This window comes from Drosophila serrata, unplaced genomic scaffold (assembly GCF_035046125.1).
Source record: "Drosophila serrata isolate PLE 108 unplaced genomic scaffold, ASM3504612v1 contig_302, whole genome shotgun sequence".
NCBI lineage: Eukaryota > Metazoa > Arthropoda > Insecta > Diptera > Drosophilidae > Drosophila > Drosophila serrata.
Window position 1 is genome coordinate 1896681 of NW_028257200.1, and position 16709 is coordinate 1913389.

The 16709-nt window shown below is 42.5% G+C and overlaps 1 protein-coding gene across 1 annotated transcript; it reads left to right on the forward strand.

Annotated features, from left to right (window-relative positions):
• The first annotated feature begins 733 nt into the window (after positions 1-733).
• LOC110181380 (dynein intermediate chain 3, ciliary) lies at positions 734-2989 on the forward strand. Its single transcript, XM_020949109.2, has 2 exons — positions 734-2457; positions 2511-2989. Exons 1-2 carry the CDS (start codon positions 925-927, stop codon positions 2847-2849), a joined length of 1872 nt encoding a protein of 623 aa, XP_020804768.2. The 5' UTR covers positions 734-924; the 3' UTR covers positions 2850-2989.
• Positions 2990-16709: the final 13720 nt, after the last annotated feature.

Here is a 16709-nt window from a genome sequence, read left to right on the forward strand (position 1 = left end):
CAGTCAAGCAGCCAAGCCAAGTCAGGGCAGCCCCACTTGACAACACTCGAGTGTTCCGTTCCGCTGGCGTGTTTAAGATTAAAGCGCTGCGCCTTGCAACAAAAGTTGCAGTGACAATGGGCGGCCAGCCATGCGACGAGGACGACAACGACGGTTACAAGTGGGCCCCAGGCATGGGTGCCAGTCCTGGTCCGGGTCCGGGTCCGGAACAGAAATATGCACCCCTTGCACTCCCACGAAGGAAAGTGCTTGAAAAAGAATGGCAGCCGGAATTGCAATGTCAGTGTCTCCGGAGAGGGGAAAAAAAGCTGCACAATGTTGCCACATTGCCACTGATGAGGGGCTGGCCTGGTGGGTGGCTCCTGGCCGCCCAAGTGAGTGCGTGGCCTTGTCCTTGCTCAGCCAGCTGGCAATGAGCGTGTAGCTTTCCCTTGCAAGTCCCCAAGCCGGAATATGTCTGACATAAGTCATTTAAGATAGCTGTTAAACCCAACGTTGTTGCCACGATTTGATGGCGCCGCAGGATCCGATTGCAAGCCACCAAGGATACGATTTGATTCCTTAGATCAGTACAGTAAACCGTTGAGATTATTATTATATTAACAAATCCCCCATGGCCCTGCTTAATGTTGTTAAGAAACTTTATCAGAGGGAAAAGAATCAGGAAAATGACATGAGATGATTCCAGCGAATCACCTTGCTCTGAAAGGAATACTTTATTTGTAATTTATTAGTCTTTCAAGAAATGATGTTTGTATTCTAGTGTCATTTGGTTTTCTTATAGCTAATTCCATTTCCAGCTTACCACATCTACTGCGATAAATTGATCAAAACTATCTGTGCTCAGCTAAAAGAAATTTCGTAATATTTTTGTAACATAGCAGCTATCGTATATATTCTTCAAACTCTATAAAATATCCCCAAATGGGTACCTTGGGCAACTCACTAACCGTGGTGCGGGAGCGCCGCCGCTTCGGACGCCAGTGCCTTTTCACTGACCGCAACGAGATGATCCTCAGCATCCAGCCAAGCGGACGCATGCGCTTGAAGTATATCCTGCGGAACCCTATCAACGAGGGGACGCAGTTATCCGATCAGATGGCGCTGTCCTCGATCATTACCCACAATGTGGTCTTGGACTCGCACGGCATAAACCACTACGAGGGCGGTTGGAACATCAAGGAGGTAAACGTTATGGACGAGGAGTCCACTATGCGCTACCGCAAGAAGGTCGAGAGAGACGACTCGTGGGGCGTCGAGGTTAATCAGTTAATCCGCGACGTGATGACGATTAGCTGCCAGAACAACGCTATTAACATCTATGAGGACTATTTCACGGACTTGGCCGAGGATCTTGGTCACGGGATCAAGATGCGCCTAGACGCCAGAGGCATCAACGTTTTCCACGACCTGTGGGTACCACAGCGCACGCTGGCCATGTGCGAGTGGTTGAACAATGACCCGAGCCAGTTTGTGCTATCGTACATCAATGACAAGGGCAAGGAGCTCATCAACATGATGCCGGATTATGGCACCGGCAACCCCAATACCTTCTATGTGTGGGACGTGGACGACCCCACACGCCCGGTGGCCCACTACGAAGCCAACAAGAGGGTACAGATCGCCAGGGTCTGCATGAAGAACGAGAGCTTCATGGTGGGTGGCCTCAACAATGGCCAGGTGTGCTACTGGGAGACCTCCGAAATGGGAGCACCAAAAAAGGTTTGTCCACTGGAGGCCTCGCATCGCGAAGAGACAACGGCCCTGTGCTGGGTGCACAACAAATCGAATACCGAGTTTTACACCGGCTCCTTGGACGGGTCCGTCAAGTACTGGGACACTCGCGACATGATGATGCCTGTAAATGAGGTAATAGCCGAGCCGAATCCTGAATTGGTGCAGAATCGACAGAACGCGCACGGGGTCACCGTGATGGAGTTCGAGTATACAATTCCGGTGCGCTACATTATTTGCACGGACATGGGCTATGTGTTCGTGGGCAACCGGAAGGGTCTCACACCTGCGGAAACCATCACAGCCGCATATCCGATGTTCTCCGGACCCATCCGCAGCGTTATGCGCAATCCGTTCTTCGTGAAGAATTTCCTGCTCATCGGTGACTGGCGTGCCCGGATCTGGTCGGAGGAGGTGAAGAATTGCCCGAGTACCTTCTACTTCCGCAGCAAGCATCAATTGCTAAGCGGTGCCTGGAGCACCGGACGCTGCTCGCTCTTCGTCACCGGCGACGAACGTGGCAACTTGCATTTCTGGGACCTTCTAATGAGTCATCAAAAACCATGTCTGACCGTCAAGTTCCCGCACGCAATTACCTATTTGGTCTTTCGCCCAGATGGACATCTGCTTACTGTGTGCCTCAAGAATGGAGACTGCATGATTCTGCGGCTAGAAGAAGGCATGCGAAGTGCCACAATCAAGGAGAAGTCACTCATTATGGCGGTAAGAGAATCTATCCCTAAACTATGTAATCCTTTGATCACTCGTTTCCTCAGATGTTCGAGCGAGAGATTTCTAGATGCAAGCTACTAGAGGCTCGAGAGGAGGAAATGAAGCTTAAGAAGCGCCTTACCATGTCTGTTCAGGAGGAAGAAATCGTACCTGCGGAAAAAATTGATCCCAAGAAGAAAAAGGGACCAGTCAAAAAGGATGCAGCGGAAATAGAACTCCAAGAAGATGAGGCCAGTGCTTTTGTGAAGCTTGTTGAGAATGACACCGAGTTTGGCCAGGCAATGCTGGAGTTCAATGAGGCTATGGACGCCATTGCCGTCAAGCGATCCAAGAGGGTGTTCGTCGTGGAGCACACCGTCTTTGAGGTGGATCAGACCGCTTAAAGTGCGACTAAAGACTTAAATTACATCCTTTATAAATATATATATATAGATATATATCTTTCGGTGAATTTTCACATTCTGTATTCTGTAAACAATGTATGCAATCTAATAAACGCAGTATAAAGCGGTTACCAAAAAGATTTCTATGGTAAAGAATACCTATGTTTATATCCGTGGTTATATACAATTTAAAATAGAATTGTATATAGGAATCCTTTTGTATAAAATGAAATCTTGAATGGAATTTGAAATTTTCTTATATATCTCCCCCACTCACCCCAAATACCTGCTTTGATTATGGATACCAAATCTTTGGCACGTTTCAATTCATTAGCTTCGTGACATTTGTCGTCTGATTTAACGCCAAGAAAACCCCTCTGCATTCGCTCCGTTCAACCTCCATCTCTGCGAACCACTCACTGCACTCATTCATGCATTCATTCACCATTCACACGCATGCCTTCCCCCGTCAGTCTCCAACCAGCCTTTTTCGGGGACTGCAATGAAAACGCATTGTGGTCGAAATTGTTAACAAAATGTCAAACGGAAACGACGACGCCGCCGATGACAACAGCAACTGCAACAGCAACTGCAACAGCAACAGCAACAGCAGCAACATAAAGAAGTCACAGATGCAATAATATAAATAGTACAAGTCAAGTTAAGAACTTAAAGTTTTATTTTTGAATTGTTAAAGAATAAAATTGTAAAATTATAAACTAATGTACACGATAAGTATCAGCCATATCTGGTTTGGCCTTTGTCTTAAGGTAACATATTTAGAATTAAACAAATAAAGGACGAGGTTTGAAGTTTCTCAGAAATTTCCGTTTTACTGAAGCTTTATTCGCTGCTATTAACTCAACCGCGGCTGTTCATCGCTGCCCAATAAAACTTCAATAGCCAGCGAAAACCATCGACTGATTTTACGCAGTCCGCAGCGAGGCAAGGCCAGGGGGAAATCGAGGGAAAAACGCACGGGAAAAGGGTGTGGGTGTGGGTGTGGGGTGGCGGAGTGGGGCTACTGATTGTGCGGTTGTTGTTACAATTGCTGGCTCTGTTGTCTCCGCCGCGACTGTTGTTCTTGCAGCTCGCACGTGATGAGTGCAATAATGAAGGCGGCCGGGAGGGTGGAGAGTGGGAGCGGGTCGGGGTTGGGGTCGCCGGGGACAACGGTGATTTGGCAATCAAAGTGATTAGCGAGGAAGTGATTGGAACGACGAATGACGGACGACAGCGACTGTGCCACAAACACTGACTAAAAGGGCTACAAATAATACTCGAGGGTTCTGCAGAATTTTAAGTAAGAGTGATTGGGGGGAAATGCGAAAACTGTAATGGAAAATGTGCGTAAGTAATAGTAATGCAAATCAGGATATTTCCAAAGCTAATGTCATAAGTAATTGCATCTATAATTCGTAGGAAATGGAGAAGGAAAGCTTTAATTTAGATTTTAAACAATCGATTTAATCAAAAGGAAATAGTAATGAATTGATGCTTGAAAGAGTATAAATATATAATTTTAGTATTGTTTAACATGGTTTAATATTTGACTATCTGCTTTAATTTAGCGGTGTTTCAAATCACACATTTACAACATATTAACTTCGACTTGCTTAAAATGCTTTTAGTCAAGCAGATTCCTGCCTGTCCAATACATTTATTAGATAACAATTTATACACATTTAATTGTTACTGATTTAATTGGAATTTATAGATAAATAGTTTATCATGAAGCTTAGTAGTAAATATGCTTTCAAAGATTTATGAGCTACAATGCACACATGTGTAAATATAACATTTGATAATCGCTTTAATTAATTGCATTAATAATGTGAAATTAAACTAATTCAGTTGTTTAGCTTTTCCGAATGTTCCCCCTCTAATCACTGCAATGCGTGTGAGAAGTCACTGTAACCCAATTTGGTGAATGAACTGTAAGAATCTGCTCATATCTAATCCCCTTGCAACACGCAACTGATTCAACTATGCGACACCTTTGCTTTACCTGTGCTCGTAGCTTATTTCAGGGGAAATAATGCACGAGGTATTGGCTGGGAGAATTGTTGCCGCCACCGATGTTGCACCCACGTCGCCACTGCTGTTGCATTGCTCTTAATTTTGGGTTTCAGTGGCCGAGGGAGGCGTCACGTATCTGCCGCTGCCGCTGCGATGTAATTATGGAGCGCACATGTGTTTGCTGATTAGGCGATAGGTGGGCGTGGCACCGATTTGTATGCAGCCCCTTACCGGATGTACTATTTGGTTTTTTTGTGCTCTATCGATGCGTGACCGGCAGTTGGTGCGATGTTTGACTTGCAATTAATTCCGAATATATACAATTCATTATCAAATTTGTCGCGAATTTGTGTGTCCTTCGGTGTTATCCTCAATATCCTCAGTGGTTGGGTGGACTTACTGCAGTTGTTGCGGTGTGCTTACGCTCTAAAAGAGATATTGTCTGGTTAAATAGAAATTAATGAGAGAAGACAAGCATTGGAAGGAGAAAACAAACAATGGTCGAACTGCATATACTAATTTAATTTAATATGAAAATGAAAGCAATACTCAATAGATGAAATCTGAGGAACTATTCTGCTGCAATTAAACCAAGTATATATATTTAATAACTTATTCACAAAATCATTTCGAGTTTATATACATTTCATTTGTTAATATTTGCTTCCAGATTACATCTAAATTCCTTTATATTTACTCAATGGTATTTAAGGTTTAATGTGAAACTAATCTGGTTAATAACCAGGCTGACTGACTTCTCCTAGAAGTTTAGATTGGTGTCTTCCCTGGAGTCAAGCTCATTTGCAAGTTACAGGCTACCTGATGCATTCTCCAATTTAACACCCAAACTCCCCAACCCCAACTTTACCCATGCTGAACACAATTTGCGTATGGAGCTCAACTAACGAGATGGGCGGCATGAATGGGCCCTTTCCACTCCTCTTGTGAAATGCAAACCAATTTGCGGCAAGTGACTCGGTTGCCATCGTGACACATGCCGCGGACATGGCCAGTGCCTTCTACTTATGCACTTGGAAAAATATATAACAAAATATAGAAATAACTATATGAAGTTATATAGAGATAGTGTATCTCAGAAATGAACAATTAAGTGAGAAATAATTAGCAAAGGGTTGGTATAATGAATCCCAAATCTGTGTTTGAATATTTGTATCTATTAGAATATTTCAAAAATATATTTGTTATGGTAGTAGATATCTCAATCTTATTTATATTAAATTTTAATTTATTCGAGTGTCTTTTTCGCGACTCTCAGCTCTGGACTCGAATGATGTATAGCTTCCGAATATGATGACGAGGCGCGTTAAGGAGGAAAAAATCTGTACTGAAATCTGGCTGCAATGGGGAAACGGCGACCGGCAGTCGCCGCCGTTGACGTCAGTCGTGTCATGGGCCACGCTGGAAATTTATTGCCACAGTTGTTAAGTACGAAATGCGTCGTAATTAGTTGCAACTTGAGTTATTTGCGCAACATTGCGGCCCCGGGGTGGCAGGCAGGAAGGCGGTGGGATCGGCAGCAGCCCTAATGAGGCTCTCCCCATTCGCACATTAGACACGTACGTCTCTGTTCTTTGCTTACATTTTAAAATGCATAAATTCGAGTTTGCCATAAATTTCATGGTCCGCCGTCGCCTCTGCCACTCGTGGCATGCCAATGAGTAAGTCCGCTGCCAAATCGCGGACTTGATCCCGACTCTCGGCTATTTATCAGGAAATTGTTTATTATATTGCGGGAAAGAGAGCTTTTCATGTGCACCCCACCCATCGTGGGCGACGCATGCTTTATGGCCAGTGACATCCTCGGGGGAAGCACCCTTTTGCCTCTCTTTTTTGGCCATATGTCTGGGCCAAGGCGTGGGAAAGTTCCCTACAGGCGAACAACGACCAGCGATGACTGGGATCCTGATTTATGCCACAGATTGGTGCGATACAAACGTGCCAACGATGGCTTCAGATGGAGAATGGAGCCTGCTCATGGGGTGACTATGGGTTATGAATCGTAATTTTTTTGGCAATCATGAACCCCTCAAAGAAAGCCCTCAAAGAAACAATTTTTACTTGAGCTCCATAAAACATGTAATCTAAAAGACATCTATTATGGTCTAATAATACGTATAAATAGATAGATCATTGCAATGTAAATACTAATAGCTTCAACTTCCCAACTTTGGTTTAAAGTATCAAAATTAATTTTAAATACTGGTTTTCAGACTCATCCTTCCCAGCGATCTGCCATTTGTGCCCAGCCCCATTTCCCGGCTAATGTTTACTCAATTCCCAACCAGGCGGGATGAAAATAGAGCAACTTCCACCGCCCGAGCTCCCACGTTCTGAGCCTGCTGTGTGTGTGGGCCACCCATGAACCCGCCAAGTATTTGTCAGAAATGATTTTCACGTTGCTACTAAAACAGCGGATCCCATTTCCACGCCCCAAAACTCCCCTACTCCGGACACCCACATGCGACACGATGGAGTCTGTTCCAATTATCCCGCACTCGAATATCAAATTAAGTGCCCAATGCTATGACAGTTTTAATGTCTTTAGCACCATAAAAGCCGTGCACTCACAGAAGGGGTGGCAGAGTTGGAAAAAACCAGCAGAGGGGACACATGGATATTTGTATAAATATAATCCAACGGATGGAGCAAACTAAAAACTGAAATCCAACCACAATGGCTGTGGAAATACGAGGAGGGCAACACCTACGCAATAACCCGGGAATTCATCTCCGTCACGAGGGGGGGAAAAAATAGAAAATGACATGGAAATTCCTTTTCCTGACGCCGTGAAAAATGCTAAATTTTACTTTTCACGGAGCTGGGGAATAATTTTTCATAAATAGGCAAAAATGCGGTTGGGATTTCTCACCCAACCCCAGAGGGATTTCCAAAAAAAGGGGCAGTGGAATCTCCAACAGCTGCTGGTAATTAATGTCTGGCCGCGTTCAATGCACTGGATAATCGCGCTGCTGGGGCCACAACTCTTTCCTCCAAAATCTCGGCAAATAAATCTCAGCCGAGGGTGGAACAGAGTTATTCCTCCTTAGCCTCAATATAAATGATAGTCCTGGGTCGCAGGACTGCGATTTGTCGGCGTTGGATGCGGTTCAGCCAAAGGATATCCCCTCTAACTCCTCCGCAGCCTTAACTTTAATTGACTTGAGGAAAAATATTAGAAAAGAAAAGAAAGAGCTTTGGGGCAAATTGTGTTTGTCCAGCTGGGTTGACTTGGGTCCTGGAAATGTTTACAAAAGATAGCAGTGAAAATATATCTTACAGTCTTAATAATTCTCAAGTTAAGTTATCAAATGGTTATAACAAAAATTCGTGAGGCCGATCTAAGTTAAAAGTAGAATTTCTTATTGGTTAATTAACCTATTTGGTTTGTGTTTAAGTATGCTACTTAAATAAGGATTAAATTAATGTGTCATTGGCAGTCCTTACCTGTGTACACTCTATGGCTTATTCGCTATTTTTAGTCGCTATAGTCAAACCGTAATCCTTCGTGGGTTGTGGGCACAACAATGGCATGGCCTCGGTCCCCCAATCCCACCATTGCCGCCCACAGATGTTACGAGTACGACGTCCGGTTTTAACTAAGTTCTTTGTCAATTTTACGGGCCCGGACCATCCATTCCATTGGGCATTATCTGTGCCGGGAGCAGGCATGGCGGCGTAGAGGCTAACCACTCTCTATTCGAACTAAAGCCGCGATACAATAAACCAACCGTCCCACCAGACACGCATATTGAGCAATCAAAGCCAACTGTGCCCAGTACATGCACTGGGGAAAATAACTAGGTACCTTAGGTACAAATATGAACATATATATATGGATCTTTGTATTCTATTTATTACCAAAATAAACATTACTTACAATATTAACATCATATAATAGAGTTTACAGATAATAGCTTATGGATTTGAAGGGTTTTCATAGAATAAGGTAAATCAAAAAAGCATGCATTTTAAGGAACAAACTATTACCAAACTATTATTGGGGCAGTGTGGGCCCCGATAGTTCCATTTAGCCAGCTTTCTTCCCGCTAACCCATTTCCCCTCTAATTCCATGTAGTGGCTTCGTTTGCATTGTCGCTTCTCGCGCGCTTCATCAGCTGCCTCCACAGCCTCCTCTGGATGTCCTGCATCCTTCCTTCCCACTCTTGTTTCGCGCTTTTGAGTTGTTTTACATTTTTAATTGAATTTTCACCATAGTTTGCATTCTTTTGCAGCACTTGATGCTCCTCTCATGGTGCAGTTTGCAGTTTCAGTTTCGCTTTACCCGCTGCCAGAATATTTCCATTAGAATTTACACTTATAAATTAGTTGCAACGCAACACGCAACAGCTGCTGCACTGAAGTGTAATAAAATTTTATTTCATTATTCGAGACAATTCATTAGGCGAGCCAGATACGAGATTTTCATAGCTGTTGGCCAGCAGATGCAAAAAATTGTCATCGTAAATGGAGAAAATTGTTAAACTTTTGCTGCAGATATTAAAGATTTTCAGGAGATTTTATTAATAAGCGATTGAAACAATTAAAAATTATTAATTATAGATTAATTCCTAAATGAATCCAGAATTAAAATTCGTTACAATAAGGAGGAGTTTTACTATCTCTGCAAGGTACTATAATTTTAGTCAGAAGCTCAAAAAACAGTGACTCTAAAACGACGATCCTATCATCATATAGATTCTTGATTTATTTCTAGGAAACATCTATAAGACTCAACATATAAAAACTGTAATTCTCTATTCTTAATTTTAGTTTTAGTTCTTAGAGGATAGCTTTGTATTTATTATTTAAAATATCTTAAAATGAATTTAAAAATCCATCCAAACATCATTTCATTATTCCTTTCACATCCTTCGACATTCCTTATAGGCCCAGATGCTGCAAAACAATTTCCCCATACCTTGGCATCCGGATCCTCCTTCCTGTCGCCCACTTAACTTACAAACGAAAGACTCTCATTTTTCCCATCATAAAATTCATGTTTTGTGGCCCGTCCTGGTGGGGTCAAGAAATGGAAATTAGGAAAACTCAAGGAAGCCGGCATGCTCGCCAAGGCGTTCGCCTTTTTTTAACGGCCACTTGAAAATGAATTCCTACTTGGGTGCTTATGTTTTCGAAAATGTGTGGCCCATAAAAACATAAACAGAACGTAACCGAAATTGTACAGAAATTGCACGAGTGAAATTCGAGTTGATGTGATGGAGGGACGGAGGACGCGGAAGATGTGGAGGCACATCTGCATATTATTAATGACCGGTAATTACCTAGGCGGAGTCTGAGGTGGGGACTCTTTGCTCGAGAGGCCGGAGCTCCGGTGCTCCGGAGGTTCCTGAGAAATGGCGCACATCACCGACAGGGGCGCCTCGTGCAATTTCCCGGCTAATGACTGGCCATCCCAGCCAGCGAAGGATTCTCCAGGGGGAAACGAAAAATAAAGAATCTCTGGCCCCCGAAAAGTTTCCGCTCGCCGAGTGATTCATGTGTTTATAAACTGCTCAATCTCCGCATCTCGCATCTCGCTTCTCGGCATTCGCTCGCCCACAAAAAACAGCTAAGGAAATAAATAAAAACTTCAACAAATATAAATTAAAACAAACAAATTAAGAATAGTTCTTCGACTGCATGTCGCTGACGTATTTATGGTACAATTAAAGTGCGCGCTGGGAAAACCTCGATGCCGGGAATGATCGAAATGAGTTTCCGTCTTGCTGCTGCCGATGAAAAATTCCAGCTTCCCAATATGAAAAATCTCCATCCTATGGCCCCATTTTCACCCAACCCAACCCTTCTGGGGAAAATGCAAGGAAGCTCCGGCGCTCCGCAAGTTTCACGTTAAAAATAATATTGATCTTCAGTGGAACGAAGTGTTAATAAAATATTTTTCTTTAGCCTCTGCCTGCGCTTCCATCCGCCCTTCGATTCGTTTTTAATGAAATTTTCGTAATTCGTTCATAAAAAAATAAGCGGGGAAATAAAGAAAAGCGAGGGAGGAGAATTATTTCTCTCTTCAATTATCATGACGGTTTTACGATGCTTTAATGTTGAAACTATGTCCCGCATCGGATATTTGTGGAAGTTGCTCGTAAAAAAATTATAGTTTATATATGCCCGATGATTATATGATGAGATTGTCCGGCCAAGAACTGTGTCCCCAAGAACCGATGACACGTTTAAACCCAGACAAGATTTACAATTTACCAGACAATGTATGGACAAGGCAACTTTACGACTTTTGGGGCTGGGGAATCATCATGTATCAATATAAATGTTACATACATAAAATGTTAAGAATAAATAAAATGCAGGTCTTTAAAATATAATAATGCATTGAAAACTGTAATAAAAGTAAAGTTCAATGAATTATTTATAGGCTGAATGGAAACTTAAATTGTAGATAGTTATTGTAGATTTATTTGTATGTTATATCTTCAAACTATTAGCATTAGTGATATATTTTAAAATACGAATCAGTCTCCTTATCATTCGTTTTTACCTTTATAATTGTATATTAATTAATAAATTCATAGATGAAACCCTCGATGGCCTAAGAGAAATTAATAAATTATTCAGTAACTCAACAGGTGACAGGGAAAATAGAAAGCTATGTCTTTCGGATAAGATAAGGATTTCAGATACATTAACATGTGCAATGTTGACTTTTCAGCCCGGTGAGTCTTCTAATCTTTCATAAGTCGGGGTAAGCCGAAACTATAAAGCCCCCATATCGCTTCTCATCTCACCTAAACAAGCCATAAACCAAATGACAAACGATGCCACATAAATTTTCCCACTGCCCAAGCGGTCTCCCGAGCGAGTTTTCGGGGAAACTTATCAAAACATTTAGGCAGAATAAACGCCTGACAATAAAAAAGCGCGACAAGATGAAGAGAGGAAAGCTCCCAATAAAATGCAGGGAGATAATCAAGCGGCACGATAAACAACGGCGATAAAAAATGAATGCGGAACAACTTTCTTAATGAGCTGCCAAAGGCGGTCATTCCCCAATCGAACTCCAACTCGGACCCGAAACTGGAATGGAATGGAAAACTAAATCAAATTTGAATAAGAAATGGGCCCGGATGGCTGTGAAAAGCCAATCGAAAGGCATTTTGATTGGATGCCAACAACTTGGGCAGTGTGATCAAGTGATTTCGGCTCTGGGGCCCTCAGACTCCGAAGTTCCTCCTAATCTCCGATGATCTGTAGGCGGCTGCTGTGCGGCCATAAAACGCTTATCCCGAGAGGTCCCCGAGGTCCAAACTGGGTCGATTGGATAAAGAAATCGTAATTAATTAAATTTATGCGACATGTTTACAGTTTTCATTGTCTGGCCCTGCACAGATTTACATAATTTTCCATGCCCCGCCGAGGGATTCGACGAGAATCAAAGTCAAATGTTGCGCCCATTTGTGGGTCGTAAAACGAACTAGTTTGCTTTGATTTTAAATGTTAACAATGGTCTTTTACGGCAAACACTTTAGAATGGTATTGAATGGATAAACCCACTGGGATCTGAGTTCAAATTGATGTTTCAATTAAGCATAAGAGACATAAAAGAACTAGAATTCTAATAGAGTCCTTAAAATACATTTTGAACTTTTCACAGAGGTCATGTTCGTGGAAAGAAGGTGTTCATTAGGATTATTTATAAGATATTAAACAAGGAAACCCTGCTTCCTTATTAATTAAATAAATTCCTTATTCAGAGAACCCTTTCTTATTTGTTTTAAAAAAAGTGTAGAGCCCTACGCATCCCGAATTTCAATCAAAATTCAAACTGCTTCGACCACTCCCTTTAAAATTCGCTCACCAGGGTTTATTTCAGCCACAAAACAGCGTTTTTTTCGCTACTCGCTTTACACACAATGTTTTAAGTTTCTACTCACAACCCTCAATTACTTTAAATTTGACAAGAGCCGCCTCCATAATTCAAAGAGCCAAAAAGCCCCAAGTCAGCGGAATGCATCATTCACCAACCGCTGGACGTATTGCTCTGCAGGTAGCCAAAAATCCCGAACCCAGAATCCAGTATCCAGTATCCAGCCACGTTCCCCCGGACAACAGAAAAAAGCCATCGACGGCTCCAGCCTGAATTATTAATTCCTCCAGTCCGGCGGCCGTCTGCACTGCAGGTGATTTTGCTAACAAGACCGCTGTGGATTCCGACGGGGTCATCGGATCGGCAGACCCATTCGATGGGGGCAATAAATTCCCATTTAAAAGGCGACTCTCCGCGGAACCGTCCCGGGCTGATTAGAATGCTTATGAGCTGTGGTCCGAAATGGGGGATTGGAAGCATAAATATGTATGGATTTTCTGTTGGTTTTTAGGACATCTATAGCTCCGTTTTCAAACATGTTGCTTTTGCAATATATAATTTCATTTATTGAGCTTCAAGTTCCCTACCTCCACTCTCTGTTATAGAGCCCTCAATTGGTCTTAAGCTGCAATTAAGATCTCCTTTGTGATCATGGGGTTACGCCCCTTTTCCGGGCTCAAGTGTCAGAACAATGGGCAATGGTGACTGGTGATTTTTCACACATCTGCCAAGGGTTTGGTGTTGATCCTACCCTGCTCCTACATTCCCGTTCCCGTCCCCATTCAGTCAAATCAAGAGATGTGACAAATGAACTGTCAAAATAATGCCAGCGACGAAAGGGCTTGACGACACACATGTTGGCTTTGCTTCTGGAGGAGTATCTGGTTGTGGATCTGGAACAGAGCCTGCAACTGGGTGTGGCTTGATCTCGTTTTGGTGGCCCAACTATCAAGTGCTGACAGCTGACTAAGCCGCAGGCATCAGACAGTTTTATCTTGCCATCCTGGATGCAATTTGTAAGCCCAACAAACGAGCAGCCACTAGGGTTATTAAGACTTTGAGATACTTCCTAGAAAGATTAATTACAATACTTGAAAACTATCAGGAACTAGCTGGTAATTTTAAGGGTAAGGAGCTTTTAATTATAGAATGCAAAGTGTTTTAAAGCCTTAATGTTATTTAATCTCAAACTTTGAGACTTACAGAGGTGATCATTGGTATGAAAGAGCTAGAGAGAAACTAGAAAAGATCTAAAGATGAATTAAAATCATATTCAGTATACAGAATTCTTGAACAGAAATCTATATCTTTTTGTTGTATCAAAATTCAACATATTCGTTATCGTTCAGTACCGCTTATATAATTAATTTGAAGGGCTTTCTTGGGCCAGTTACAAAACACATAATAACGTGCTTCCTGGCTAAGTGAAAATCACTGGGTCCAGGGACTCAGATGGGAATCGCTTAATCGATAGCCCAAGTACAAGCTCGTTAAGAACACGGAGCAAACAAAGATCAACTGATGGAGCAAAACGGGCAGTCAAAACAAGAACTCAGATGGAGATGGAGATGAAGATGGAGATGCAGCTGGAGTTGGAGCTGGAGAACTGGAGACTTGCAAGTGAAGCTGCTTGGAAGACGGAGTGAAAGACTAACGATGCCCGATGTTTATCGCGCCTTTGGCTGAGCCGGGCAGTAGGGGCGGACAAGGTGCGGAGAGAAAGGGTTCATTATGGCCTTTATGGCCAAAACCCTCAACAAGGCAACAGACAAGGCAGGGCACGTACAGCCTCGAGACCGGGACCGGGACCGGGACCCTAGAAAGGGTCTCCAGAATAGGCATTCCCTGCACTCCCCGCAGCGAGCTGTTATTTATCGTGTTTTGTTGCTGCACAGCCAGATTGCCCTGTTGTGATAATAATGCGAGACATCGGCCAAGGCAGAGAGCAATCAATTAAAAAGGCAGTCAGCCAGCACCTTTTCCCTTATGCCATCCTACCCCTCTACCTTGTTTTATATGGCAAAAAGTTCCCTGGAAGTGTTGGAATCCGTGGAGGTAATGAAGCAATTCTTAGGAGAGCAGTCGACCGATTTCGGGTCAGAGATTGCGTTTTGTGAGCGCGTTTTCCTTATCGCTCGGACTCATGTAGGCCAGCTACTGATAAGGGCTTCGACGAAAAGCCGTGATTTATGGTCAGGTGCAGCAGCCTTAGAGCTCCGGTGCACGTATTTGAAAGGAAAGAGCTCTTCCAACTTGCTTAACGATTTTTTTTCAATAGATTTATGTGGTTTCTAAATAATCGCATTTTATTAAAGATTTCAATAGCAATTGAAAAAAATTTTTTAACATGAATTAAATCTATTTTACCTCAAGGACTTTAAAGCCGTCTTTAAATTTCCAAGTCCTTACAAAAAATTCGGACTCCTACGGGACGTTCTGTTTAACCTTACCTAACTATTAAGCATTCTGATACTTATTCTTAGATTATCTCAAAAAGAATTAAAAAGTAAGCATACCCATCTAAAAAATTTTAAGGGTGTCTCACCATTTAATTGAATTTGCTAATCAATGTACGTCTTGAAGTAACCATTATTCATTATTTTTTAATAATGTTTGCTTTTCCAACGAATCAGAGTTGATTTTCCCAACGACAAAAGGGACAAAGGTCGCGTAATTATGCAAATGGCGTTTCGACTGTTTATCATAAACGCGTAGAGTTGACATTAATCATTTAAACGATTTTGGTTACATGTGAGAATCTTTTCGAAAAATGTCTTTTCAGTGGTGACTGGCGCCAAATGACAGTTTTTCCTTCGCTTTGATTTATAGCCATGTGGAAAATATTGTATAAATGATTTATAATCCTTATCTGAGCAGGCTGATCGTGTTCGGGTCATGAGATAGCCCCGGGAAAACCCAGAAAAAACGACTGAGAGTTGAGGGGAAGGGAACGCAGGTAGTTAGACCACTTCCATATGCCGTTTAACCCGAGTAAACCTTTCAAAAGTACTCAAACTAGTGGAGCCCTATCTGCATCCCACAAACTTTCACGGCAAACGCCCCGAAGGCTCGAACGTGGAGCATATTTCTCTCTCTCCCAGCCTGCGATTATCAATTAAATGGGCGATGGCGAAGGCGAAGGCGGGGGTGAATGTGTGTCAAAGTTCAGGCATTGGAAACGTGCTGGCCGCAAAAATCCACAGGCCACAACAGAGTCTGGCGAGTATCAGTCCAATGGAGGTGGGGAATGGGAATGGGAAGAAAAGGCACCCACACTCTCCCCATCTTTGAGCCGCAATCCTCCCCCCCGATGACAAGTACTGTGAGTTATGGCCATGGCAAGCAAATAATTGCAAAATTACATTTCCCTCGTCTTCTTCCGCCGACTTGAATCGAAGTTCGCACTGAGCTACATAATAAATTATTAATAACAATAATAATATATACATTAAATTTGTATAATATGTGTATCAATTAACATGTTAATGGAGAATTTAATTATAAATTCAAAGGCTCTTAAAGTCTATATTTTTATATGATTAGGACAGAACAAAGTGTTTGAAATGGTAAACATTACCAAGCCAAATTTTCAATTCAGAAAACATTCCTGTGCTAATTTGTATTTAAATTTAAAAGTATAATATATATTTGCCGTATATATAAAAGTCCAACCTGGTTGTCTAGTGCCATTCCTTGGTCAGTTCGATATGAAAATGCCTACAAATTGTTGCTGCCATTGTTGCCGAATGGACAGTCAACTGCAGCAGTCGTCCGAGGCTAGTCAGCAATCATCTGTTGGGCGGAGAAGAAGTCAAAGGTAGTGGAGCTGCAAGGCGGGAAGGCTCTCAACATAAATTTCCATTAGATTGCAGCAAGTTGCATGTGGCATGAAAGTTTCGCCACAGAGCCACAGGAAATATCTTTCGCCGGCCGCAAATAATTCTCCACGTTTGCGTTCGCACTTTGACATCTGGTTGGGGTC